The 27,181-nt window shown below is 44.7% G+C and overlaps 1 protein-coding gene across 1 annotated transcript; it reads left to right on the forward strand.

Moving 5' to 3' along the window:
• Ercc3 (ERCC excision repair 3, TFIIH core complex helicase subunit) lies at nt 1-25,630 on the forward strand. The gene is made up of 15 exons (XM_051202307.1): nt 1-122; nt 304-509; nt 2,205-2,441; nt 4,326-4,375; nt 5,149-5,284; nt 5,463-5,627; nt 6,206-6,410; nt 7,560-7,874; nt 14,447-14,631; nt 17,733-17,935; nt 18,361-18,457; nt 18,664-18,781; nt 20,775-20,893; nt 22,885-23,037; nt 25,335-25,630. The coding sequence occupies exons 1-15, from the start codon at nt 95-97 to the stop codon at nt 25,464-25,466; spliced, it is 2,349 nt and encodes a 782-aa protein (XP_051058264.1). The 5' UTR covers nt 1-94; the 3' UTR covers nt 25,467-25,630.
• The last annotated feature ends 1,551 nt before the right edge of the window (nt 25,631-27,181 follow it).

Consider the following 27,181-nt stretch of genomic DNA (forward strand, 5'->3'; position numbering starts at 1 on the left):
TTTCCGGCATGGACCGGAAGTTCCTCTGAAGTAACTCCTCCGGAGTTTACTCGGTGCCGTGTGGTGTGGCTGTCTATCTAGTCCTGGAGCCGTTATGGGTAAAAGAGACCGAGTAGATCGCGGTAAGGACTCCTTGTAACGGTCTGTTGGGTCCAGGAGACTGACGCGGGGCCGAGGGTGGGAGGCGTCTGCGGGACTCCTGGGGGATGCCGGGATGCGCAGCGCCGGTTCGGGAGAACGTAAAGTTCCCCTGTGCAGTGCGGCGGGAATCCTAGGACCTTGCTGGGCTCACTTCTGTCGCAGATAAGAAGAAGTCCAAAAAGAGGCAGTATGAGGAGGAAGAGGAGGACGAAGACGACACTCCGGGGAACGACTCTCAGGAGGCGGTGCCCTCAGCCGCCGGGAAACAGGTGGACGAGTCCGGCACCAAACTGGATGAATATGGAGCCAAGGACTACAGGCAGCAGATGCCGCTAAAGAGCGACCATGTTTCCAGGCCCCTTTGGGTGGTGAGTGTAAGCATTTCTGTGGCTCGGATGGGACGGACAGGGATGGACCATAGGTCACAGTCAGCGTAGCAGCTTAGAGTTCAGGAAAGGCTTCCCCACTGTATCAGCTCTGCTCGGGCAGGAGAGGGATTTCCGCAGCCAAGTTGTTACAGTTGGACTCCAGTCCCCCTGAGAGCAGAGTGTAACAACTTCGCTTTGCCACGGGAACATTTCCCTGGCGAAAAGTGTTACAGCCCTGCTCCGCACAGCCCAGGGTCTTCTCTGCTTCAGAGACAAGGTCTCACCCAAACCTCATTTAAGAGATTCATTGGGAGGGAAGAACCCAGGAAGAGCAAGCTGAACAGACACAGGCTGACAAACATGGGGGTTTAAATAGGGATCCTTAGGGGTGGGTTTTTTTCCAGGGAGATTTCCAGGGTAGGGATTGGAAATCAGTTTTCAGTCCCTGAGCTCAGACTGGCTAGATCTGGTGCTCAAAATTGGTTATTTCTGCACAGGTTTAGGGTCAGATTTGGCTCTGGTTTCAGGGCCCAGGTGTGTTTCTTTCACTGGTCCTTTTTGGCCTTTTGGCTCTAATTTTAGGACCAGGGTATATTTCTTTCGCTGGCTCTGATTCCAGGTTTCAGGGTCAGGGTGCATTTCTTTGGTTCTTCTTGCAGTGCTAACGGGTGTTCCTTGGCTCTGCTCAGGGTGTGTTTCTTTAGCTGGCCCTTTTTCCTTACAGTAAGCATGGCCGAAAAGTCTGTGTGGCAGCTAAATCTTGGACATTATCATACCTCTAAATTATAAGAGTCAGAAGCGCTGCTTTTTTGAAGCAGCTGGCGGAGACAACTGTACGTGCACATTGGAATAGCTGGTGTGACCTAGGCATTCCCCAGTTCTCCCTAGCCCACCTCACAGTGGTGAATGCCATTTGCCTAATAGCATTATGGACCAGCCAGGTAACTCAGCAGGTGAACAGTGAGACCTGATCTGTACCAGTAACCCACATGGTAGGAGGAGAGAGCCAGCTCTGGCAAGTTGTCCCCTGACTTTCGACATTGGAACTGTGGCATGCATGCACTTACACATATACCACATACAATCAATAAATGTACAAATAGTATTTACTTATTCTCTGTGTGTGTGGTATATGTGCGTACATTGTGCAGGTGTGCGCATGGGGTGCTTATAGAGCCTGAGATTGATGTCAGGAGGTTGTCCTCAGTCACTCTTCACCGATTTGCCCAGCCCTGGTTTGGCTAGACTGATTGGCCAGCGATCACCCGCCTACCCACCCCCCATCTGCCTGCCTGCCCATCCACCTCTTCCATCTCATGGTTATAGGCAATGGAACACAGCTTTTTTGCAAGAGAAGCAGTGATCTTAACCACTGAGCCATCTCTTTGGCCCCCTTTCAAGTTAATGGAAGGCATGTATTTGGTAGCTGAGTTTGCTTGACATAATGTTCTACACTCATTGTCTCTAAAAGGCAGTTTGAGAATAGTAAGTTAGGGGAGGTTTCTGTATTTGGAACATTGCAAACCTTTTTTGTCTGCTCTTCTGTGTCTAATTAAAGTAATAGGACCTGAAAGATTGGCTGCAAGAATATCTTTAGCACTGGACAGCTCATCCTTTCTGATAATGGTATGAGAGTCTAGTGGTCTCTGCAGCTCATTAATATTCTTGCCCATTGTGTTTACTTGATGTTTTTAGGCTCCTGATGGCCACATTTTTTTGGAAGCCTTCTCTCCGGTTTACAAATATGCCCAAGATTTCCTGGTGGCAATTGCAGAGCCAGTGTGCAGGCCTACTCATGTACACGAATACAAGCTAACTGCCTACTCCCTCTATGCAGCTGTCAGTGTTGGGCTGCAAACCAGTGACATCACTGAGTACCTCAGAAAGCTCAGTAAGACTGGAGTCCCTGATGGTATTATCCAGTTTATTAAGGTGAGTTGCTAGCAATTCTGATTATCTTGATAAGTGCTGTGGTGTATTCAGGTACTGTATTTTGCTTTGAAAATGTCTGGTTTGTATCTCCTTTGGTAGCACAATAGCTTATTGCCTAGCTGCTGATGCTTTGGATCCAGCCATGGTTCTGGCTGAAGCTATACTTCCCCTGAGTTGCTCCTAGCCATGGGGTTATGTTTCAGGTCCATTCTAGCAAGAGTTATTTGGGGAAACAGGTCTGAATGGGTGGTTATATAGACTGCATTTGAAAGTTTGTGTGTGTGTACATATGTATGTGTGAATATATACATATAAATATATAAATGAATATATGAATACACACACACACACATATACATACATATATCCTAACCTCGGGTACCTGTATTTGTTAACTTAAATGAGGCCATAAGAGTGAGACCTCCCAATCAGAAAGATACTTGTCTTAATACAGTTATCATAAGTTCATTCTTCATGGGACTAAGTAGAGAGAAGGTAGCTATCTACCAGTCAGGAGACCTGACCACAATCTCAATCAGCTGGTCCTGGTCCATTGAGCATGAACATCTAGAACTCTGAGAAAGTATTCCTTGTTGTAGGGATTTTTGGTGACTGGCTATTACAGGTAGTGAGCTCCATTTAAGGTTAAATACTTAACTCAAGACCCATGGTAAATGAATTCTACTAGGGAAAGTCAAAACTTCAAATGTGGAAGTAAGGAGGGTTCCTTGGGAACAGCAGTTGAACATAAGTGAATATTAGGACAGTTACCGTTGGCTAACATCTGGAGGCAGAAGAATACCAGAGACATCTACTCCCAGAAACGCTCTGGAGCTCTGCAGAGTTCTCTGTTGTTGTGATATAGAAGGAGAAATCACCAGGGCTAGGCCCAGCCTTGGTGGGAAGCTGCCTACAAGGGTGATGGTGCTGGGGCCATGCTGTGGTGGCCGAGGGCATCTCAGAATCTGTATGGAGCTATCATTGCCAACACACAAATGATGGGATTCCTGCTAGCAGATTGGGGATGTGAAAGGATTTAAACTGTGTTCCCTGTCACCATGAAGCTTACATTGTGCTGGGCATGGTGGCACATGCCTTTAATTCAAGCTGTCCAGGGACGGAGATTGAAAGTTTAAGGCCAAGCTGGTAAGTTTACAGGATCTTGTCTTATGATTTAAAAATAGAGGCAGCTGTGGTTAGAGGTATAGCTCCATGGTCCTGAGTTCATTTGCCAATAAAGAGCTGGGGGGGTTTGTGCTATTTTGTTGTTTTTATTTATTTGTTTGTTTTTTTCTTTTTTAAGACAGGGTTTCTCTATGTACCCTTGGCTGTCCTAGAACTCATTCTATAGACCAGGCTGGCCTTGAACTCAGAGATCCACCTGCCTGTGCTTCCCAGGTACTGGGATTAAAGGTGTGTGCCACCACTGCCCAGTTTAAAAAGTTTAAATTTTTAGTTGGGAAATGAGAACATTGGTGGAAAGCCCTAAGCATTTATGATGTTTGAACCTGCCTTGTGTAGCAAGTACTGCTGAGTGCTCACTGTGTACCTGATGACTTCTGGTGAGGCAGGATGAGCCTCCAGATCAGGATGGGGGCTGTGGGCATGCAGGGGAAAACAAAATGGAAATCACAACAGTTTTTTTTTGTTTGCTTGGCTTTTAGAAGTGTTTATTTATTATAAATAAAATCTAGGCATGTGAATTAGACGGGAGGGGAAGGTGTTTGTCTCTAGAAACTTGAGGTCAGTGGAAAAAAGCTCCCTTTAGGCACCTGTGACTGCATATGGGTTTTCCTGAAGCACACTCAGCTCCTCACTTGTCTGTGCTAAAGCATGATAAGTCCTGAGAACTGAGTTCCTGTTTGGTGTTCTCTCTGCTTGCAGTTGTGTACTGTCAGCTATGGAAAAGTCAAGCTGGTCCTGAAGCACAACAGGTAAGAGGAGGTGGGAGGCACTCTGCATGCCAGAGAGGAGGAAGGGCCAAGGGCAGGGGCTGGGCTCAGACTCTACTTGAGACAAAGACGGAAAATTGAGGGGGTATGGGAAGGGATAGGATTCTCTAATCCTGTAGTCTAGTTAACTTCCTCCAGCTGATAATCAAGAATCCTACCTGGGCATGGTCATCAACACCTTTAATCCTAGCACTCAGGAAGGAGTCAGAGGCAGGCAGATCTCTGAGTTCGAGGCCAGCCTCGTCTACAGAGTGAGTTCCAGGACAGCCAGGGCCACACAGAGAAACCCTGTCTCAAACAACAAAAACGAAACAAGAGTTCCAGAAGTTAAAATTTGCAGTGTTGGTTACCTAGGTAGAGTTAGTAGTTGTTTTATGTAGATGTTTCAAAGAAGAAGGTTACAACAGCAATGATCATACTCTAGCTTTAAGCATTTATGATGAGTTCAACAGTATGCCTTTCCCAGCTGCAAACATGTAATATTTAGGAGAATTTCACTAATAAGGTTGTTTGCACTCCTGCTGCAGACAGGACAATAAATATAACTTCAAAATGAGCATCTCTTATGACTCTCTGCATGTTATTTCTTTGCCCGTAGCTCCTATCTGTTATTTTCAAAATCTGTTATCTTCAAAAGGGTGGGAAGAGTCGTTATGAGGCTATAATTTTCAGATCATCTAACTGAATTACAGTTGCAGAATGTTCTGGAAATGGTGTGCTGGCTCCTAGGGACCTCCCTCCTTCCCTGCTTGTAGGTATTTTGTTGAGAGTTCCCACCCTGATGTCATCCAGCATCTTCTTCAAGACCCTGTGATCCGTGAATGTCGCTTGAGGAATGCTGAGGGGGAGGCCACAGAACTCATCACAGAAACTTTCACAAGCAGATCTGCTGTGCGTGAGCTCCTGGATTCAGGGAGGGGGGGGGTGTTGGGAATTTATGACCTTAGTTCTTTCTGTAAGCCAGAACTGGCAGTCTAGCTGCCCTGCTGCTGTTGCCCCTTACAGCTTCCATTCATGATTGATAGCAAGGTTCAGTGTTGTGGAGTCCTAGACTATCTTTCTCTTACAGATTTCTAAGACAACAGAAGGTAGTGGCGGGCCTTCTACTTCCCAGGTGGTAGATCCACAGGCCAAATCTGACATCCCCAAAGACCTGTTTGAATTTTATGAGCAAATGGACAAGGATGAGGAAGAGGAAGAAGAGACCCAGACAGTCTCCTTTGAAGTTAAACAGGTTTGTTTACCAGTCTAGTCTGTGTCAGCAACCTCTACTCCAAAAGAAAGGGATTCTTGTAAGTTTACAGTTTTGTTCTTACCAGTGTGGGCCCTGATAGTCTCCTGAATGTCCTTCCTTGGGCTAGGAGGCTGGTTTCCACTGGATCCATTTTGGTTCTGATTAAAGTCCACTTTGAGGCAACCAATGTTGTGTCTCTATTGGTAGAATAACTTTCGTAGCATATGTAAGTCCCAGGGTTCAGTTTCCTGCACCACATAAACTGGCTGTGGCAGTATATATCTGTAATCTCAGCCTGGAAAGGTTGAGGCCAGGAGGAATCAACAGTTCAGGGTCATCCTCAACTACACAGTGAATTTAAGGCTGGCCTGGGTTAGATGAGACGTCGAAAAACACAACCAACTAAACAAAAACATTTGTTTTGACCGTGTTCCTAACTTATGTTACTTTTCTGTGCTAACCTGAAACTGTATTCATTCAGATAAAACTCTAGATTTTGATCATGAGGCCTTTTTGAATGTTGTCTTGAATACTTTTTGTAGTTGAGATTATCAAACGTCCTTCCTGCTGGCTCCTAGGAAATGATCGAGGAGCTCCAGAAGCGCTGCATCTACTTAGAGTACCCTCTGTTGGCAGAATATGACTTCCGGAATGATTCTCTCAACCCAGATATCAACATTGACCTGAAGCCCACAGCTGTGCTCAGACCCTATCAAGAGAAGAGCCTGCGGAAGATGTTTGGAAATGGACGAGCGCGCTCTGGAGTCATTGTTCTTCCCTGTGGTAAGGGAGGCCCAAGTGAAAGTGGCTCCATCTTTGTAGTAGCTGCCACCTGCCCTACCCAGTGTGTTCCCCTGCTAGCACATTGCCTGTAAATGGCCAAGGTCAGACCACTTCCTGATTCCAGGCTTGACTGATACTTATTGAAGGGCTTGCTCTGTGCAGCCTTTAGTCTAGGCCCCTATGGATATATCTGAGCTCATTTAATTGGGGATGAGAATGACTTTAAATGACTTGGCTAAGGAACCTATGAAGCCTTGACTGATTCTGGAGGTGTCGAAGAAAACTGGAGCATGGTGTATTGTATTAGCACACAGCAATGCTGCCCAGGTGCTGCTGAACATACAGCACGGCTCCTTACTTCGAGAGTCAGTCTTGAACTTGGAGGCTACCTCGCCACAAGTGTTGCTTGTTCTTGATGGCTTGTGAATGGGTATGCAAGGCTGAGGAAAGGCAGCAGACACACACGCTTGCACATATGCATGCCCCTCTGTCAGACTTTGCAGTTATAAGTAGTATCAGGTCTACATAGGTTCAAAGCCAGAGGCCACACACATTCACCTGGGAACTCCACCCTGGACACACTTTCTAGAGATGGCCCTCTACCTTCAATTTTCTTCATAAAGCTTCATAGATTGTGTCAGAATCATTTTTGAACAGTTTGATTTTTTTTTCACCTAAATCTGCTAATTGAAAGCGATACTAAAGTAATTCAAAGAACTCTATCTTCTCTCTTTGCCAGAAGCATACACACTTAGTGCATTCCTGAGCCTTGACTGTCCTGTTAGTTAAAGGCTGTCCAATGACAGCTTACAATGTATGCTGTGCATGTAACCATGGACAAAAAGCTCTTCGTTCCAGCCTTCCCTTCTTTAAGTCAGTGGCAGTAAAAGGAGTATTGTTCACTTTGCTGGTGTATCATTTTCACCATTCTAAGTATGATGCGTAAAGGAGCTACAGACATGCCTGCTTCTGCTAATTCTCATAAACAAGTCCAAGTGGTCATCTCTTTATGAAATGCCTTACAGATACTGGTTGTGAGGGCTGGTATATGAATTTTGTCTAGATTCCAGTCCTTTTGAGTCATTCTGTCCATGCCTGACCTTTGTTTCAGTCTGCTGTTGGTTAGCATCACTCTTCGGTTGCTTGTAGGTGCCGGGAAGTCTCTGGTTGGTGTGACTGCTGCATGCACAGTCAGAAAGCGCTGCCTGGTCTTGGGCAATTCAGCTGTGTCTGTGGAGCAGTGGAAAGCACAGTTTAAGATGTGGTCAACCATTGATGATAGCCAGATCTGCCGCTTCACATCGGATGCCAAGGACAAGCCCATTGGCTGCTCAATTGCCATTAGCACTTATTCTATGCTGGGCCATACCACCAAAAGGTCCTGGGAGGCTGAGAGAGTGATGGAATGGCTCAAAACCCAGGAGTGGGGCCTCATGATCCTTGACGAGGTGCACACCATTCCAGGTAAGGAGGTGTGGAGGCTTACTGTTTATACAAAAGCTGACTTCCACTTAGGGGTTGCAAGTGGCTTCTGTATATTCTACTCATTGGTAGGCAAAGCTTTGAAGTAGTCATTCAGCCTGATGGGATGGAGCTGGGAGGTAGGTGTACACATTCGGAGCCGAGAGTGATGGTCTCTTCCTTCCTACACCTTCTCACTGTTGAAACTTAACCTTTAACCCATTTTTATGGTCCTGGGAAACTGACCCAAGAGCACTACATACCTTTGATGACAATGCTGTGTTCATTTACATGAAGACAAAAGTATCAGTTGTCAGTATGTTATATAAATTCAACTTTTCCCATTGAAGACTTATCTTTTTCTTAAAACAGGCTCAGTGCTATAATCTATTTGCTGTAAAAGTCACCCATTATAAGAGTATAATCCAACAGGTCTTAGTAAATTCCTAGAGCTGTAAAAAACATGATCTAGTTTAGAACATCTCCTGAATCTCTAATGTAGTCAGTCCTTATTTTCTTCTGCATTTTGAGGCAGCCTATGCTACTTTCTGACTTGAGATCATTGGATCTCAACCTTCCTAATGTTGTGACCCTTTAAATATAGTTCCTCATGTTGTGGTGACCCTAATCATAAAATTATTATTGTTGTTTTTGTTGTTATTATTATTACTATTACTAGTTTGGAGAAAGGATTTCTCTGTGTAACCCCAGCTGTCCTGGAACTTGCTCTGTAGACCAGGCTGGCATTGATCCCTCTGTTTCTGCCTTCTGAGTGCTGGGATTGAAGTTGTCTGCCTGGCCATAAAATTATTTTTGTTGCTACTTCATAACCGTAATTTTGCTGCTATTATGAGTCTCAATGTAAGTATATGACACGCAGGATATTTGATATATGACCCCTGAGAAAGGGTCATTCAACCCCAAAGGGATCAAGGCGAACAGATTATGAACCACTGTTCCAGATGTACCCTTTCTGGGAGTTTTCATATAAAAGATACAGTGCAGTACTTATTTTCTTCTATCTATCATCTTTCACTTTGCATAGATCATCTGTGTCATAACAGTGATGTGTTCCTTTTAGTGATGCACAGTGCTCTAAGCAAGTGATCTCTTGAGTTTTTGTTGTTGGTGGTGTTGTACTGTTCTCGTTTTTGAGTTTTGGAGATGTGATCTTTCTGTGTTTCCCAGGCTGGTGCTGACCTCACACCTTCACCTCAGCCTCCTGAGTAACTGTTAGATATGAGTCAGCATGCCTGGCTGGGCAGCTCCTCCTCGAAAAGAGATTAAGGAAGAGCCCTGGTCTGAAGTGAAGATTCTTCTACTCTAGAGAGTCGTTTTTTTACAGAAAACATTCAGAACATTGAAAATGGGCCGCCCACCATTTGAGTCTTTTTGCATGATGAAAGCTCTTCCAGGGTCTGTATATGTCTGAGGATTAATAGAGGTGTTCATAGACAGTCTGGTAGAGATTGGACGTCTTTGAGTAGGGGTACTGGCCTTTTGGTGATAAAGAACTTGGCATGTACTGGGTGGTGGTGGCACACACCTTTCATCCCAGCACTTTGGAGGCAGAGCAGAATCTCTGTGAGTTTGAGGCCAGCCTGGTCTACAGAGTTAGTTCCAGGACAGCCAGAACCATTACACAGAGAACCCCTGCCTCTAGGAAGGAAGGAAGGAAGGAAGAAAAACTTGTAGACAAGGAAGAAAAAGAACTTGGTATGTTCAGACAACTTAAGGCAACCAAGTGTCCACAGAGAAGTTCTGAGAGCAGTCAAGGCTGGCAGTGAAGCAGGTGTCAGAGCATCTTTAGGACGTCATGGGCCATGGTGGAGATCTGGCTTATATTCTTCATCTCTGAGTAAGAAGCCATCTAAAGATCAGTAACAGGATGACCTGAACTGACTTACCATAGGAATCACCCTGGCTGCTGAACATAAGCACTTGGGAGCAGTGAAAGGAGTCCCAAGAAAAGGCTTGAGCCAGGGAGAACACAGTAAGATGAAGATAATCTGATTGGACAGAGATCCCATGTGGCTTATGTGTGGAGGGCAGAAAGAGACGAAATCAGGGGTGAGACTAAGGCTTTGGTTTGAGTGAAGGAAGGGCAGCAGGACATTCACTGAAATGGGAATAGCTTTGGAAACAGCATGCTTACAAGGGGCAGCCAGGAGTCTGTTAGACTTTAGACATACTGATTTTCGTTGTCTGTTGAATTCAGGTACTTACAGCAATGTTAGGAAATGGCATTAGCAAGGATATACACATGCTATGTCAGCACTAAAGGTGAAAAGCATCATTAGCCACCAGGGAAATGACTAGTAAAACACAAGATGCCACAGTTACTCTACTCTACATAGAGTGGCTAAAATGAGAACACTGTCATGACCAGTGCAGAGGGGATTTTAGAACAGAGGGATGGCAGAGTGGATGGTTGCTCTGTAGGACAGATTGACATTCACTATAAAATCACAGTCATCTGTACCGCTCTTGGCTCTCTTAAGGAAATGAAAAGAGATTTATTTAAAAATATCTATACTTGAATGTTTCCATAGCAACTCTATTCATAAGCTCCAAAATTTAGTGGTCACCTGGGGATATTTAGGTAAGCAGACTATGGCACATCTAAATGTGGGACACAACTTGGCAATAAAAAGGAATGAACATGTGAAAGCTCTTATGAGGTTCAGGTTGCATGGTGCTGAAAGAAACTTGTGTATCATCATGCTGGTGAGCAGGCCAGTGGTTCCTGGGGCAGAAAACACCCTAAAGGACAACAGTAGACAGTTTTGGGGGAGTGATGGATTGATCTGTGTCCTGGTTTTGGTGTAGACATACAATTCTATACCTAAATTAAAATCCATAGAACTGATTCCCTAGAGTTACATTTATTTTGTGATAATTTAGAAACTCAACATTAAAGAGTATGGGTATTGGGTCTGCTAGGATTAATGGTGTGTTGTAGGAAGGAAGTCACATCTTATAAATGAGTCTCAGATTGTTCTGCAGTGTTCCTTTAAGGCTGGGTATGAAGCCTGAGAGGGCTGAGACATTCTTCCTGAGAGTGTACTTAATGTGTGCTGCTGTTCTTAACTGAGAGATCTCAAATTCAGGTGTGTGCGAACCTAGTGTCAGGTGATAAGGATAGAGCTCATAGTGTGATCTCTGTTCTCTGGTCTGGTTCACATCACTGGTTTGTCTCTGGTTGTAAAAGTGAAACCAAGATTTGAGTTCAGGCCTTTGAGTGTGTCTCATAGAGTTCCTACATTGACCCAGGTGGTGTTGGTGCACATCTTTAATCTCAGAACTGAGGAGGCAAAGGCAGGTAGATCTCTGAGTTCCAGAGTAGCCAGGGCTACACAGAGAAACCCTGTTCATATGAGTTCATAAGACTTCATATGTTGGAGGCCATTCTGAAAGATGGTAGACTCTGTAAGAGAAGGCATTTGGTCATATATCACCTGCAAAAGGGATTAATTCTGTTCTCCTGAGATGCCAGTTAGCTCCTGCAAGAGCAGGTGGTTATAAAAGAGAGCACACCTTCCAGATTTGATGGGAGCTTTTTTCTGCATGTGTGTTGATGCTGTCTGTGGTGAGGCTCTCACAAGAGTCCACACAAGTGGGACTTCCTCATCTTGGACTTTAATTGCATTTCACTATGACAGGAGAATATGAACTAATAACACTGCAAGCCCTATTGATTAGCAACCAAGCCCCAAGAGATGCTATTAAATAGAAAAGTGAACAAATCAGTTAATTTCCTGACATCCTACTTTTACTACATCAGGTCTGGCAGAGTGCTACATCTTTGAGATCTCAAAAGATTAGAGATCTTTTCTTTTGCTGGTCTTTTAAAAGGAACTTTGTTGGGACAGTTTATTAATACATTTGTGTTGTAATGAACAGGATAGTTCAGTTAGTACAGTGCTTACCTCTACATTTGATCGCCAGCCTCACATAGACTAAAGGCATGTGCAGCCACCACCCAACTACTTCTACTGTTCTAACAAGTGTTTAGTTTAAAGTTCAGCACTGTGCTTGGCAATGAACATACAAAGGTACAGTTGAGTTATCACAAATGAACTTTAGATAGTGATGCAAGCTCCACCCAGAGTGAGGAGGTGACTCCATTTATATGAAGTTCAAGGAGAAGGCAGACTCTTCTGTGACAGCAGAAGCCAGGTGATGGTCTCTGTTGACAGAGGGGTGATGGCAGGCTTATGGGATGCTGTGCCAAGTGACTGAAGTGTCCTCTTAGTTCAGCATGTCTCACTGACCTGGGGCAGTTGTGGTGGATGCCAGAGATGGTCTAGAGGGATGCAGATTTGAAGAAAATCCAGACCAAGTCGTCCTTTGTCCCTGTCTCTGGTCTGTCTCCCAGGCCCACACTGTGTTCTTGTTGCCTGGGCCTCGAATGCCCCTCTTAATAAGGGAAGCCTGGGCTCCTTTGCTATTATATTTTTGGGCCAGCAATCATTGCTCAAAGACAACCTTGTCATTTACTTTTTATTTGCTTGTGCATCCTTTTGTGTTTTGGCATCACGTGTAAGTTTTTGAAAATTGTTTTAGTGTGTGATATTTAAAACTGGCCATTTACTTGAAGTCTGATCATCCTATTATTCTGTGGCTCTTGTATTTAATTTGTCTTTTGGCATATCCTGAACTCTTCATCTTCCAATTGCATTTCTTTTTGAAGTATTATTGGTCTCATCTTTAATTATAAGACAAGCATGACTCACATGTGTGTAGCTGGAAGTTTCTCTCCTACCTGCCAGTTCCCAAATAACCACTCAGAGGTGTAATATTAATTACAAACTGTTTGGCCTGTTAGCTGAGGCTTTCACTAACCAGCCCTTATGACTTAAATTAACCCATTTCTATTAATCTGTGTTATCACTGCCAGGCCCATGACTTATTACCTCAGTCTTGCTTTCCCAGTGGCTGGTGGTGTCTCCCTGACCCCGTCTTCTTTTTCCCTGCATCTTTGCTTGGATTTCCCACCTGGCTCTACTCTGCTTGGCTACTGGTCAAATCAGCTTCCTTATTAACCAATGGTAATAAAACATACAGCATACAGAAGGGCATCCCACATCATATTTCTGTGGGGAAAGGGATACTGACAATTGCAGCCAGAGTTTCATGTATATGACACATATGCTGTTCCAGTGAGCTACACCTCCAACTCCATGACTCAAACACTTTTTTTCCTCCTTTAGAAAGGCAAGCCAGGTTTTATTGAGAAGTAGATTAACAGTTCCCTGTGGGGGTGGGGATAGGCTATCTTTAAAATGTGTGGCCCAGCCCAAAATATTTAAAAATTTTATATTTACTTTCAGGGAGGGCATGTGTATGCCATGTCAGGGGCGTGGTGGTCCCCACGAGTTGGTTCTCTCCTTCTACCACACGGGTCCCAGACGTTGAATTGAGGTCATCAGGCCTGGCAGCGAGTATCTTTCTTTACCTGCTGAGCTGTCTCATTGGTCTCTTGACTTAAAACATCTTAATCTTCTTCCAAAGTGTTAAAAGTTTTAAGAGCTGTGGCCATGGAAATCTATAAATTGGAGGGTCAGATTTCAGTTCCCAAGAACCCACGTAAAAGCTGTCTGCTAGAGTATATCTGTATCCCTAGCACCCTGGTCTTGTAGAAGATGGGGAGTGGATTCTACTAGTCATCTAGCCTGGTATATGCAGCAGTGCACCACAGAAAGGCCCTGCCTCAAACAAGGTGGAAGATGAAGATGGATACCTGCAGTTGTCTTCTAATGTCCACACATGTGATATAGCATGTGGTGCTTGCATTCACACACAAGCATATGCACGCAAGATTTCTAAAAAGTTGTTTCCCATTTATGTGTTTATTTGATGAAATCAGGAATTATAATAAAACAAAGGAAGAAAATGAAAGTTGCTTGTTGACGAAAGTAAGTCTCATTGGTATTGTTGGATGTTTTGTTTTGTTGAGACAAGGTCTCACTTTGTAGTCGTGGTTGTCCTGGAACTAACTATATAGAATAGGCTGGCCTCGAACTCTCAACAATCCTCCTGTCTCTGCTTCCAGAGTGCTATTAAAGGCATGCACCACCACGCTTGATGTAATTGGTATCTTTAGGAGGGGAGCCAGGTAAGTAGGATGCTTAGGCAAACTGGTGGCTGAGCTTTGTCACTGTCATGAGCTGATTGCTCTTTGGTTTGAGAGGGGACGATAGGAAATAGAGCAGAGCCAGCTTTCTCTCTGCCCCCACTTCCCAGCTTCAGGATGAATGATTTGTGTGGCTTGGAGTCAAGTCATATTTCCTGCTGCTGTCTGGAATCTGGACAGTGTTGTTAGGGAGTGATGTCATTTGTAAACTTGGAACTCCTTGGAGTCATTTGTCCCTTGTTCTTCTTTCTATCTCTTGGACAGGTCTAAAGGGCATGATGAAATAACTCTTACTTTGTTTTTGTCTGGAGCCAGACCTCAGCTCTCTAGTCCCAGGGTCTCCCATACAGTGCAATTGACCAGTGCCAAATTTTGAGCTCTGTGTGGTACCTTCTTAGTGTAGAAAGTGCTGATGTGAACGTTCCCTTTGTTTCCCCAGCCAAGATGTTCCGACGAGTGCTGACCATTGTGCAGGCCCACTGTAAGCTGGGTTTGACTGCAACCCTTGTTCGGGAAGATGACAAAATTGTTGACTTAAATTTCCTGATTGGGCCCAAACTTTATGAAGCCAACTGGATGGAGCTGCAGAACAATGGGTACATCGCCAAAGTCCAGTGTGCTGAGGTATTTGCATCCCTGGGTGGTATGTGAAGAAAGGACTCCTCCCATGGGAGTGGAAGGAATCTGTTGATAAATTCCTCATGGTCAGACAAGCAGGTCAAGACCCAGTCTAAATGAGCATGCATACCATAGTCACCTTGAGAGGTGAGCCATACCTCACTGCAGAGTGCAGTGGAACCCTGTCTCTGCCATATGGTAAAGTCAGTAAGCCAGTACAGACCATGCCTCTGCACAGTTCACTTTCTCTGCTTCTCTGTGATCGTTTCCTGGGTACTCTGTCCACCCTTCCCCTGAAGGATTGCTGCAGCGGTCTAGGCGGGCAACCACTCGAACTAATTCCAGTGCCACAGTCCTAAGAAAATCGAGTGGTCCTTATGGTGGTGTTCCTGAGAACACATTTTTTAATACTGCTTTCTAGTGAATACCCGCACAGGTATGTGTTAAAGTCCAAAGTCAAAGGTAAGCCTTTGAATGAATGACAAAAGCATCCATCTTAGCACACAAACATGACTGCCATTCAATAGCTAGAGTAGGTAGCCTCTGTGAAAAGGCAGGAAGGGACTCATCTCTTACTGATATGAGTGTGAGAAACTTGTAACATATTTAATGTGTGGAAAATAACCCTCCCATTTAGTTGTGTCTGTTACCACCATTAACAGTGCAGTTACTGGTATGGAACTTGTGTTATACTTGTCAAGTACCACATCCACTGTGCCCTGCCATCCTGCCAGCCCCGCAGTATTTTCTTGATCATGTATGTAGCTGTAGTTCATTCCTTTGAATTACTGTATAGTAGTCTTTCATATGATGTATCCCAACTTGATATATAACTAAATACTACCTAGCAGTAGAAAACCATTTTTAATATTGACTGACATTCTGTTTACTAAATTGTTTTTATAAGGGGTTTGTTACTTGTTCAGTGGCAAAGCTCTTGCCTAGTATGTATGAGAAAGACTCTGGGTTCATCACTCACATACATACATACATACAAACAAATAAACAAATATATTTATTAGAATTTATGAGTGAGGGTTGGTGTTCAGGGAACAGGGAGAAATGAAAGCCTCTAACACTTATGCTGCAAAGTAGCATAGTAGCAGAGGGCTTTATACTTTCCCAAGAGTCTGATGTGCTGCTGGCCTTCCAAGGTGGGAGGAGCAATTTCTATAGCAAGCAGTACTGATTTGTATGTGGTGATATAAGTGGAGGGGTTTCTGGTTTCTCACACTAGCAGCACCATGAATATAATTCTGTAAATATGACTGTATTTAAAAATCTTTGTTAGTAACCAGTTCAATATTGAGTATTTTTCTTTTTAAAATTATTTGTGTGAATGTTTACCTGCTTGCATATTTGTATACCACATGCATGCAGTGCCCTTGGAGGCCAAAAGAGGGCACTGGATTCCCTGGAACTGAAGTCAGACAGCTGCCCTGTGGGTTCTAGGAATCAAATTTAGGTCCTCTGGAAGAGCAATTAGTAATCTTAACTACTGAGCTATCTCTCCAGCCACTATTTTATTTTAAATTAAATTATAATTACATCATTGTTTCCCTCTTCTCCCTGCAATCCTTCCAACCCCTCTCAGCCACATATCCCTCTAAAATTCATGACCTCTTTTTCTCTAATTATTATTGAGGTGTGTGTGTATGAATAAATAGAACTTGCTTATCATTTTAGTGTTTTTAGGACTTACCACTCAATATTGAATAACCAGTTAGGGACTTATCTCCAAGAAAGACTAATTCTCCCTCTCTTTGCAGTCCTTAATTGCTTACAGCACTTCATCTGAGGATTGAGTAGCATGAGTTTCCCCCATGTATGATGTCATTTGTCAGGTCTTGTTTAAGTAGTCATATTGTTAAGATATCATGGGTACAGCTTCCCTGCCCCTGTCATGTATAGAAGACACAGTTCTCACAGCAGCTGTGCTACCTCCCTGCCTCTTACAATCTTTCTACCTCCCTGCCACCATGTTGCTGAGCCTTAGGTATAGATAGGGTTGTGTTGTAGATAATACCATTCAGGGCTTGGGACACCACAGTCAGTTGTTCTTTGCTTTGTGACCAGTGACTGTGTGTAACAGTCTCTGTCTACTTCAAAAAGAAGACCCTTGGTAAGTGAGAACTGCACTTAACTGTTGGTAGAGGGGTGATATTTAGAACCTGGTTAGAAGTTACACTGGTTTAGGAAAGTAGCAGCAGTAAGTCCTCTAAGTTACACAACTTTACTAGCCTTGGGTGGGTGGCTGTGATTTCCACTGCTAGGCATGGTTTCCCTCCTATGTAGTGAACCTTCAATCCAATTACAGTTGTTGGTTACTGCCATGATGTAAGCTCCACTTACTGTGCACATGTAGGGTGTCTTCGTGGTTCACAGGCATCCCGGCTGGGCGGGACTATTCATTATTTCCCTGCCTTTGCAGATGATGTGTCACCTTCTGGTTCTATGCAACCTCGTCCTCAGGCAATATATACATATGTGTGTGTATACACATACACTTACTTAGATGTATATCTTATGTAGTTTGTTATAAATATAAAACAATTCACTATTGCCATTTCAGACATCCTTAGTGTTATTTATCCCTCTCCTTTCCCTTTCTTGTATTGTCCTTTAGTTGGAGTTTTCTTTGGGCCACCAACCATCTCCCAAATAAAGACGTGGAGACTTATTCATTATGAATGCTCGGCTTTAGCTATGGGGCTTGTCCCACTAGCTCTTATAACTTAATTTAGCCTGTTTCTATTCATTCATGTTTTGCCTCGGAGCTTCTTGGTTTTTTTGAGATAGGGTTTCTCTGTGTAACAGCCCTGGCTGTCCTGGAACTTGCTCTGTAGACCAGGCTGGCTTTGAAGGATGAGGACAACTTTTAGAGATTGTTTCTCTCTTACTACCTTGTGGAGTCTGAGAGTCAAACTCAGGTCACTAGACCTTTGCAAACCCAAGAACCTCTGCTTGTTGAGCCATTGAAGCCACTAGAATTGGAAAGTTTTTTGCTAAGCTAATTCTGCTAAATGAACCAGCATCAAAGGTTCTTAATGGTGTAATGTTTTGTTTTGGAAAATGGTACCTTATCCCTTATTCTTATTGTATCTTAGGTTTGGTGCCCAATGTCTCCTGAGTTCTATCGGGAGTATGTGGCAATCAAAACAAAGAAACGAATCCTGCTGTACACCATGAATCCCAACAAATTCAGAGCCTGCCAGTTTCTGATCAAGTTCCACGAACGTCGGAATGACAAAATTATTGTCTTTGCTGACAATGTATTTGCCTTGAAAGAATATGCCATTCGGTTGAACAAGTAAGAGTTGAAAATTTTGAGTTGCCTCCAAATCCCCTTCCAATTGGTAATATGGGATGTGCCTATCTCTGTGAGCTCTCAAGAACTCCCTGGGATCTAAAGGTCTCTATTCTTGTCCCAGTAACTGGAAAGACCTAGTCTTTAGTCTATAGTCAGGGTTAGAGGCTAGGAGATGTAGAAAAGAGGTTTCTAACTGCCCTGAACTGGACTCCAAAGACCAATGAGTCAACATTTCAGGCTAAGTGAGAACTGGGGTTAGAATTGAGACTAGATTGTATGGTCCCAGGGCTAGTTGGGCAAGCTGGAATGGCTAATATCCCATGTGTACTTGCTTTTCTCGTCAGTGTGACCAGATGCCTGATTGAGTCAACTCAAGGGAAGAGTGTGATTCTGTGATGTTTCTAAAACTCCTTGCTCCTCTCTAGACCTTATATCTACGGGCCCACATCCCAGGGAGAGAGGATGCAGATTCTCCAGAACTTCAAGCACAACCCCAAAATCAATACCATCTTCATCTCCAAGGTATGTGGTGCAGGCTGGCAGGGCAGTGCCTCGCTCTCCTGGATGTAGCTTAGTGGGAGAGCACATGCTTAGCATGCCTGAAGCCCTAACTCCATCCCTAGAACTATAGGAATTTGAGATTGAAATTATGGACTAGTTGATATTCTTTTGTTCTTACTATTCCTTATATTAAAACTCCCAAACTCATAGCTGCTTTATTTCTGTAGGTCGGTGATACATCCTTTGATCTGCCCGAAGCAAATGTCCTCATTCAGATCTCCTCCCATGGTGGCTCCAGACGGCAGGAAGCCCAGAGACTGGGGCGGGTTCTCCGAGCCAAAAAAGGTAAGGCTGCCTTTCATCTGCCACAGGCTGGTGGATGGCCTCTCACCACATAGACCACATAGGGTAAGAGGAGCAGGGGAGTGATGGGAGAGGTCATTCTGTATATGTTTCTCATACTGGTTAATAATAAAGCACCGTTGGCCAATAGGAAAGGAAGATAGGAGGGACTAGGAGACAAGGAGGAACAGGAAATAGTAAGGAGAGTCAGGATGGAGAGTCAAGATGGAGAGCCTGGAGAAAGCAGTATGCCGCCGGCTCCCCGGTAGGAGAAATACATAGATCAGCAGAAATGGGTTGGTGATTGGGGCAGAGCTAGCCGATAAGAAAATAGTGACCGGGCCAGCAGATTGTATCGAATGCAGAGTCTCTGTGTGTTGTTTGGGGCTGGCGCGGCCGTGGGACAAGACTGGCGGCGAGTGGAAAAACAGTACTCGTTACAGGGAGACCTTAATGGGAAAGTCCTCAAGCAGAGCTCAGAGTCCAAAGTCAAAGTCTTCATTATTTCTCATGGCACAGGGATCCATGCTCTTCATGGTGTCTTTAAATGGCTTTTTTTTTTTTTTTTTTTTTTTTTTTGGTGGCTTTTCAAGACAGGGTTTCTCTGTGTAGCCCTGGCTGTCCTAGAACTCACTCTGTAGACCAGGCTGGCCTTGAAGAGACCAGAAGAGGGTATTAAGATCCAGTGGAACTGAAGTTACCGGTAAAAACAGCCTGGCATGGTGGCACATGCCTTTAGTCCCAGAGTTTGGGAGGCAGAAACAGATGGATCTCTGTGAATTTGAGGCCAGCCTGGTCTACAGAGTGAGTTCCAGGTCAGCCAGAGCTACACAGAGAAACCCTGTTTCAAAAACCAAGAAAGGGAGGGAGGGAGGGGAGAAAGAAATAAAATGTGGAGATGAACAATACTCTCTGAAGAGGCTCCTTTGGCCTCCACACTGCTGTTCCTCTCCATGAGAGCTGGCTCTCTGATTCCTGCTCTCACTGAAGTTCTTCTCCAGGCTTTAAGGGAAGCCACCTTTAAGTCCTCATGTTTCTGTCACCGTGTACTGTAGTGTTTCTGTGTGAAGGCTTTCCCTTCCACCTCTGTAAGCGCCTGCATATACTTACCATGCCAAGGTCACCTGGTAGTGTCCGAGGAAGGAAAGCAGGGCAAGTTAGAGGGCCCACAGCACCAGTAAGGCTGTGTGTGACGTTTCTATTGAGGACAGTCAGACTTTATACCTTTATCAGAAACAGAATATAACGTAATTACCCAGATCAAAAGATACAATGATGTTTGTCAGCTCTACAGAGTATACAAGATTAATGTCTAAGACTAATTGTACTGTCGGGTTTCCACACTTCATTGACTGCTGAGGGAACATACAGAGAAACACAAGGTGCCCTTCAAGCTCCCTGAGGGCGTCCATCAGTCTCAGCAACTGGAAGGAACACTGTGCCCGAGGACCCATGGACTCTAACCTGAAAAACCCATGACGAGTGCCTCTCAAGCCAGCCAGGCTAGGCCAACTCCATGGTTCCCTGCACACCTTGAGACTCAGCCATGCCCTTGAGGGTCTCTCACTATACTAACCCTCATTCGTAAAAGGAACTTAGGAGTTTGCATTCCTTTGCAGACCAATCACTGTATCTTTTGATGGTCATTCTAACAGATTCCCAGGATCAAACTAGGATCACCAGGCTTGGCAGCATGTGCTATTATCCACTTAACCATCTTGATTGTCCTCATTGTGTCTTTTTATGTTTGTGATGCTGACCAAACCCGGGCCTTCTTGGAGCTTGCTGGGTAGGCACTCTGCTGCCGAGCAACATCCTCAGCCCTGTTTCTTCACTCACTTGATTGTGATCTTCAGTGCAGATAGAATGTGAATTTGGATGAAATCCCATCCAGTCAGGGTGATTACACACTGGGTGCAGTGCTTGCTTCCAGCTGGGAACCTGGCGTTCCAGTGACTGGTGTGGATTTCCTTTGCTTCTCATTTTTTTCCTATAGGGATGGTTGCCGAGGAATACAATGCCTTTTTCTACTCACTGGTGTCTCAGGACACGCAAGAAATGGCTTACTCTACCAAGCGACAGAGATTTTTAGTGGATCAAGGTTACAGCTTTAAGGTATGTCTCTGTTTACCTTTGAGTATGCTGTGACAAAGGTGAGGGCCCCATCCTGGGACAGCACTCAGGCAGGCTTCGCGCTCTTGTGCCTGTAAATTGCCGGGGTAACCCTGTTCTAGCGTGGCAGTTCTGAGGTACCAAAGTCCTGTAGTCACTGCGAGTCTGAACCCCTGAGGTTCCTTCTTAGGTGTGCCCCTTCGGGTGGCTTGGAGAGGTCTTCCTTAGCTGCAGAGGCCTGATCCAAGGTTCTGTTCTTGACAGATGAATGGAATGTTTTCAGAAGCAAAAAAGAAAAGAAAACAAAACAAAAAACTCCTACTGTGGCTTACTAATAGGATGTCATTAGGATGCCAAGTTCCAAGTTCTTAATTTGCAAAATACTATACGTGGGTCCCTGTGTTAGGGTTCTCTAAATGAAAGGAGCTGATGTAATAAATGTGTTTATCAAAGGGGCATTCATTAGATTGGTTTGGGTAGTCCCTTCATGACTGCCTCACACTAGAGACAAGGCTGAATGTCTCAGCAGTCTCCGTCTGGCCTGGACAGCCTGCAGGATCCCTGGAAAGCTGCTGGTTTGCAGTCTGTTTTGAAGTTCTGAATAAGCTATTTAATACTGCTGGCTGCAGAAACAGGAGAGATGAACGTGCGACTGAGGGCAAGCAAGCCAAAAAAAAGAGAGTTTCCCTTTTCCTCACCCTTTTATCTGAGCTGCCTATAGAAGGTGCTGGATTTAGTGTGAGTCTTCCAGCTTCAAATAATATTAGGTCAAGAAAGTCCTTCACTCGCGTGCCCAGTAGCTTGCCTTTTAGTTGATTCCAGCTGTAGTCAGGTTGATAACCAAGATTAGCTGCAACAGGCCCACCCTGTGTCAGCTTGACGCCCAGTCACATCTTGTGCCATGCTTAAGTTCCAAAGAAGCAACTCCCCGTAAAATGATCAGCTGTCCATGTATGGCCACACACACATTGTGTCTTTTTTCGTTTTTAGAATGGATGGCAATCCCTTTAGGCCTGCTGAGTTTTTCAGTGTTTCATAACAAAAGTGGTAACAGATTTACAGCTCTTAACTACTGCTGTTATCTCAGTTGATGTTACATTACACAGTAAAGAAACAAAATACCAATGAAGAAAGAAAATACCAGTATCTGCTTAATGTATGTGTCTGTGTGCTCTTAATAAATAGAACAGGAACTGGCACATTTGAGATACATTTTCACTGGTCTCTGTAAGCCTGGGTGAGATCTCCATTATTAGCCTTCAGAAGAACAGCCCTGCCACACTTCTTCAGCTGTGAAGTGAGTTCCTTGGTCAGAATTAATGCAGGCAGGCCAGCCTTTAGGTTCCTACCTTGAGTTCCTGCCTTGACTTCTATCAGTAATGGCCTGTGGCCTGGAATGTTGGTCAGATAAACCTGTCTTCCTCCACAGCTGCTTTTGGTCAGGGTATTTTATCATAGCCACAGACATGAGGGTAGGACATTTTGTTTCTGAGAGAAAATCTGGTCAATTATCTTTAAATATTTGCTTTATATGTATGAGTGTTTTGCTTGCATGTATGTCTGTGTCCCATGTGTATGCTCGGTGCCCACAGAGGCCAGAAGAGGGTTTTGGGTTCCCTGGTATGGAGCTATAGATATGAGTGCTGGGGACTCGATCCAGGTCCTCTGAAAGAGCAGCCAGTGCTCTTACCCCTGGTCTTGACATCTTGTATGAATAACTTGCTGGAAGCCCAGGATGCCTGGTGGCATTGGAGTATCTTTGTGTGTACCTTTCCATGTTTCCATGTTTCCTTCCATTCCTAGTGCAAGATGGGAAAATGCAAGGGAATGTTGCCAAAGATTGCTCTTCTGGTGTACACATTTGGAGTTCCTTATTCTCTGTCTTGAACCAGTAGTTAAGTTCTAGTTGGACCAGTAGAGCTGGGAAGAGGGGACGGGAAGCAGTTGGGGACTTGGAAGTGAGAACAACAGTCTGTCTGCTGTTGCCCCTGTAGGTGATCACAAAGCTAGCTGGCATGGAGGAAGAAGAGCTGGCCTTCTCCACCAAAGAGGAACAGCAGCAGCTCCTGCAGAAGGTCCTGGCAGCTACTGATCTGGATGCAGAGGAAGAGGTGGTGGCTGGGGAGTTTGGCTCTAGATCTGGCCAGGTGAGTGAAGAGAGAAAGGTCCTTCTGTAGAATGCCCACTATACACGGGCACATGTGTACTACATGATACGCTCACACATGTACTCACACACACACAAGCGTATGATATGTGAGCATGTAGGATTGGGGGAAAACTAAAAATTCTGAAGAAACAACCCCATTATCTTTTAATGAGGGTCCCTTGTAAATGTTTCATCAGCCAGAGGGTTTTTCCTCAACAGTGACTAGAATCCTGTCTGTTATTATGACAGCCTGGTAATATGAGGGTCCAGGGTGACAATTTTGCAGGCTCTGGACCTGGTAAGTGCTGTATCTGTTGGTCTGGGGTTAGCTGGCTCACCTTGCTTTCCTCCATAGTGAGAGTGCTCAGCCTTCCAGATGAGTGTGCTGATGAACTCAAACCATAGCTTCAGTGCATTGAAAACCCTAGAGTTCCCTGAAAAGACTCAGCCTTTCACATGCATTAGTGAGCACCTGCCGGGCCCAGGCATGGGCACAGAGTGAAGTCAGTGAGTGCATCATGAGGAGTGTTATCTGGCCCTTCAAGGAGAGAAGAGAAACTGAATCAGCTGTTCCAGAAATTCCAGTTCCTGAGATTCAGTGATATTAAAGCCAAAAGTGAGCATTAGCTAGAGCAAGATGGGAAAGAAGCAGCAGTTGCCACTTGGACAGATGCTAGCAACCTCCAGCCAAGACCTTTCTCATGCCAGGCAGTCTGCCTATTAGTCCAGGGTGCCAAGGTGACCTTTGGATCAGTCCTCTGAGATGAGGTTATGGAGGACATGGTGTGAATGCTCAGGTGCCTGTACAGATTGGCTCTGGGCCAGACCCCTGACCTATGTGGTTACTGTCCACAGCCATCTGTTTTTACTTTGTTTTGTGTTTTTGAGATGGGTGTCACTGTGTAACTCTGGCTGGCCAGAAACTCAGAGGGATCATCTGCCTCTGCTTCTCAAGTGCTGAGATTAAAGGTGTGCACCTCCCTCCCCAGCTCCACACCTGTCTTTGGAACAGACTTGGTCATCCCAATTTTACAGACACTCAGAACTTGCCAATGGTATTGGAGCTGAGTCAAGTCATGATTTCCTGGTTTTCCCATTGGTTCAAAGCCTTGCATCAAATCAAGTTTTAGGAGTTTTAGGAGATTCCCACTCTAACTTTCTTTTTATCTATTTTATGTGTATGAGTGTTTTGCCTGCATGTGTGTCTGTGTACCATATGTGTGCCTTGTGCCCATGGGGCCCAGAAGAAGGCATCAGATCCCTTGGAACTAGAGTTATTGACAGTTGTGAGTTTCCAATGGGTGCTGGAATTCAAACCCTACTCTGGAAGAGCAGCCAATATTCTTAACTGCTGAACTACCTCTCTACCTCAGTCCACCCTAACTCTTAAGATCTGTAGGGACTGAGTATGTTGCTTGGTGACAACATGTCTGGCTGGCATGTTCAGTGCTAGGCCTTGTTTTTTGACCCCAGAACCACAAAAGAAATAATAAGTTCTGCTGGGTGGTGGTGGCTCACACCTTTAATCCCAGCACTCAGGAGGCAGATGCAGAGGCAGGTGGATCTCTGTGAGTTGGAAACCAGCCTGGTATACAAGAGCTAGTTCCAGGACAGCTTTCTTTCAAAACCACAGAGAAACCCTGTCTCAAAAAAAAAAAAAAGGTTTAGTTGAACAGTTGTCATTAAGGGAGCCCTTGTAGCTAGTGTTGTTGTTGTTACATCAGAGTGCCTGGGCAGTGTTATAGTCCTATTTTTCTTATGTGTTGGAGCTAGCCCAAGTCAACCTCTTTTGCTTCAGTTTCCTATTCTGTAAGTTAAGATTATAATTGTTGTGAGGGTCAGGGAAGGTGGTTTATATACAGTGCCTAAGACACAGAAAGTGGTCAGAAGGATATTTACAATTTATTTTGTATATTTATGTGCGTAAGTGTATGTGTGTTTGTATGTGTAGGGGGCATATTTATGGAAGTCAGTGGACAACTTTTGGAGTCTTTTCTCTCCTTGTGCCTCTGTGTAGGTTCTGGGTATAAAACTCAGGTTGCCATGTTTACATTGCAAATGCTTTTACCCAGCTCACCAGCAGCCCAGAGAGTGTTATTTTAAAAAAATGTATGGGTTTTAGCTTGCTTGCTTAGCATGCACAAGGCACTGGCTTCAATTTCCAGCACCACACATGTGTATAAACACACACACACACACACACACACACACTCTATTGAATTTGATTGTGAATGTCGTAAGAGGGTCCTTCCTTTGGAAATTAACCTTAGCCTGACTTCTGCCTCTTCCCCACAGGCATCCCGGCGCTTTGGTACCATGAGCTCTATGTCTGGGGCAGATGACACTGTGTATATGGAGTACCATTCGTCCCGAAGCAAAGCTTCCACCAAGCACGTGCACCCACTTTTCAAACGCTTTAGGAAGTGACACCTGCCCTGTTCCTCAGTTGAAGACTGGTTGCCTGGATCAGGGTTGAAAAAGAGACTTCTCGTCTATTTACTTGTGTTGATCTAAGTGCAGTACCTATTGACTGGAAAACTACCAGCATTAAGGCTTTGATTCGTCCTTCATAGGGTTGCCCAGGCTTTAAACAGGAAAGAAAGACTGTTTGTCTGAAACTTTTCACATTGGATCATTTCTGTATATAAAAATTTCACCACTTAAGTCACATTGTCCTTATTTCACTGAATAAATTGAGAATGGAATTTGGTGGGTCCTGGGGCTGAAAGGAGAAGTGGACACATGTTCCTGGCCCTCACCAGAAGCAAGTGCCAGCTGATAGCCACTTGCAAATGAAGATTTAGTTTTCTCTGAGGGAGTGTCTCTGGGAAAACAAAGTTCTCTAAGGCTAGGCCCCATGCCCAACAGGAAACGAACTCAGTGGCATCTTGTCTCATAATTTCATGTCAGGGCTCTCTAGAGGAAAGAACTGATAGAAACTTACAAAACTACCTTACTTTGAAATATTAACAACAGGAGAATCTGAGAACTGGGTGGTAGTTCAGTCGCTTGGTGCCTCAGCAATCCCAATCAGAAGCCAAAAATATGGAAGGGTCCTGGAGAACTGCTTTCTTTAGGGATGGATGCCTGGAAACGCTGGCTCAAATATCAGCTAAGGAATCAGCAGCGACAGGCTGATGGCAAGAGGAAAGGTCCCTCTTCCACCAGCCGCACCCTCTGTTAGAGCCAGGCCCATACTCATGGTGCCACACGTGGGGTGGCTCTTCCCAGATCAGTTGCCTTCGTTTGCGGTTCTCTGCATGGGCGAATGTAACTTGAGGCAAGTTGGCATGACAGCCACCACATGCTTAGTTATTGATCATTAATTGAGAGGATCTAAAATCACCTAGGAGAGCTGGAGAGATGGCTCACAACCAAAACTATAACATTACCTAGGAGTCACACCCATGGGCCTGTCTATGAAGAAGTTTCTAGATTAGAGAATTGAGGTGGAAAGACCCACCCCAAACACAAGCCACCATCAGATGGGCAGGGATCCTGGACTAGAATACAAAGGAAGAAGCCGGGCACCAGCATTGCTCGGTCTCTGCTTCCTGACTGCTGCCTCCTGGTCCTTGCACTATGACTGACTACCCTTGAACAAGGGAGCTGAAGTTTATAACCCCAGGGGCTGCTGCTTGCTGTTCTTCCTGTCTGTGTGCTCTTCCTGTTCACTGCATTCAAGTGCTGGGGGATACAGAGGCTGATAAACACCAGGGCTACAAGAGTTCTCGCACGGGTGTGTGTGTGTGTGTGTGTGTGTGTGTGTGTGTGTGTGTGTGTGTGGTGTGGATACATTTGTGTGGGTGTACCTATTCACAAGCTAGAAGTGGCTGTCAGGAGTCTTTCCTCAGTCACTCCACCATTTTGAGACAGATCTCTCACTGAACCTGGAGTTCACTAGATTAGAAAGCCCCAGAATTCACCTGCTTCTGCCCGTGTCCAGCGCTGGGTTATAAGTGCGCACTGCCACGCTCAGCTCAGTTTTTAACACAGGGCCTGAGGATCACACAGGTCCTCCTGCTGTGTGGCAGCTGCCATCTACCGAGCCAGCTCCTCAGGCTGTTTCTCTTGTTGCTGCATTTGGGTTCTTTTCTAAGAAGTATTGCCTAACTTGAACTCACTCTTAAAGTTTAAGGGTT

The sequence above is a fragment of the Phodopus roborovskii genome, unplaced genomic scaffold, assembly GCF_943737965.1.
Source record: "Phodopus roborovskii unplaced genomic scaffold, PHOROB, whole genome shotgun sequence".
Lineage (NCBI taxonomy): Eukaryota > Metazoa > Chordata > Mammalia > Rodentia > Cricetidae > Phodopus > Phodopus roborovskii.

Bases quoted from the DNA above. Each gene is read 5' to 3' on its own strand.
- Ercc3 (XM_051202307.1), top strand. From the start codon at position 95: ATGGGTAAAAGAGACCGAGTAGATCGCG. The intron at 5,628-6,205 runs GTTTGTTTACCA...GCTGGCTCCTAG, and splicing joins TCTCCTTTGAAGTTAAACAG to GAAATGATCGAGGAGCTCCA. The intron at 18,782-20,774 runs GTAAGGCTGCCT...TTTTTCCTATAG, and splicing joins GGTTCTCCGAGCCAAAAAAG to GGATGGTTGCCGAGGAATAC.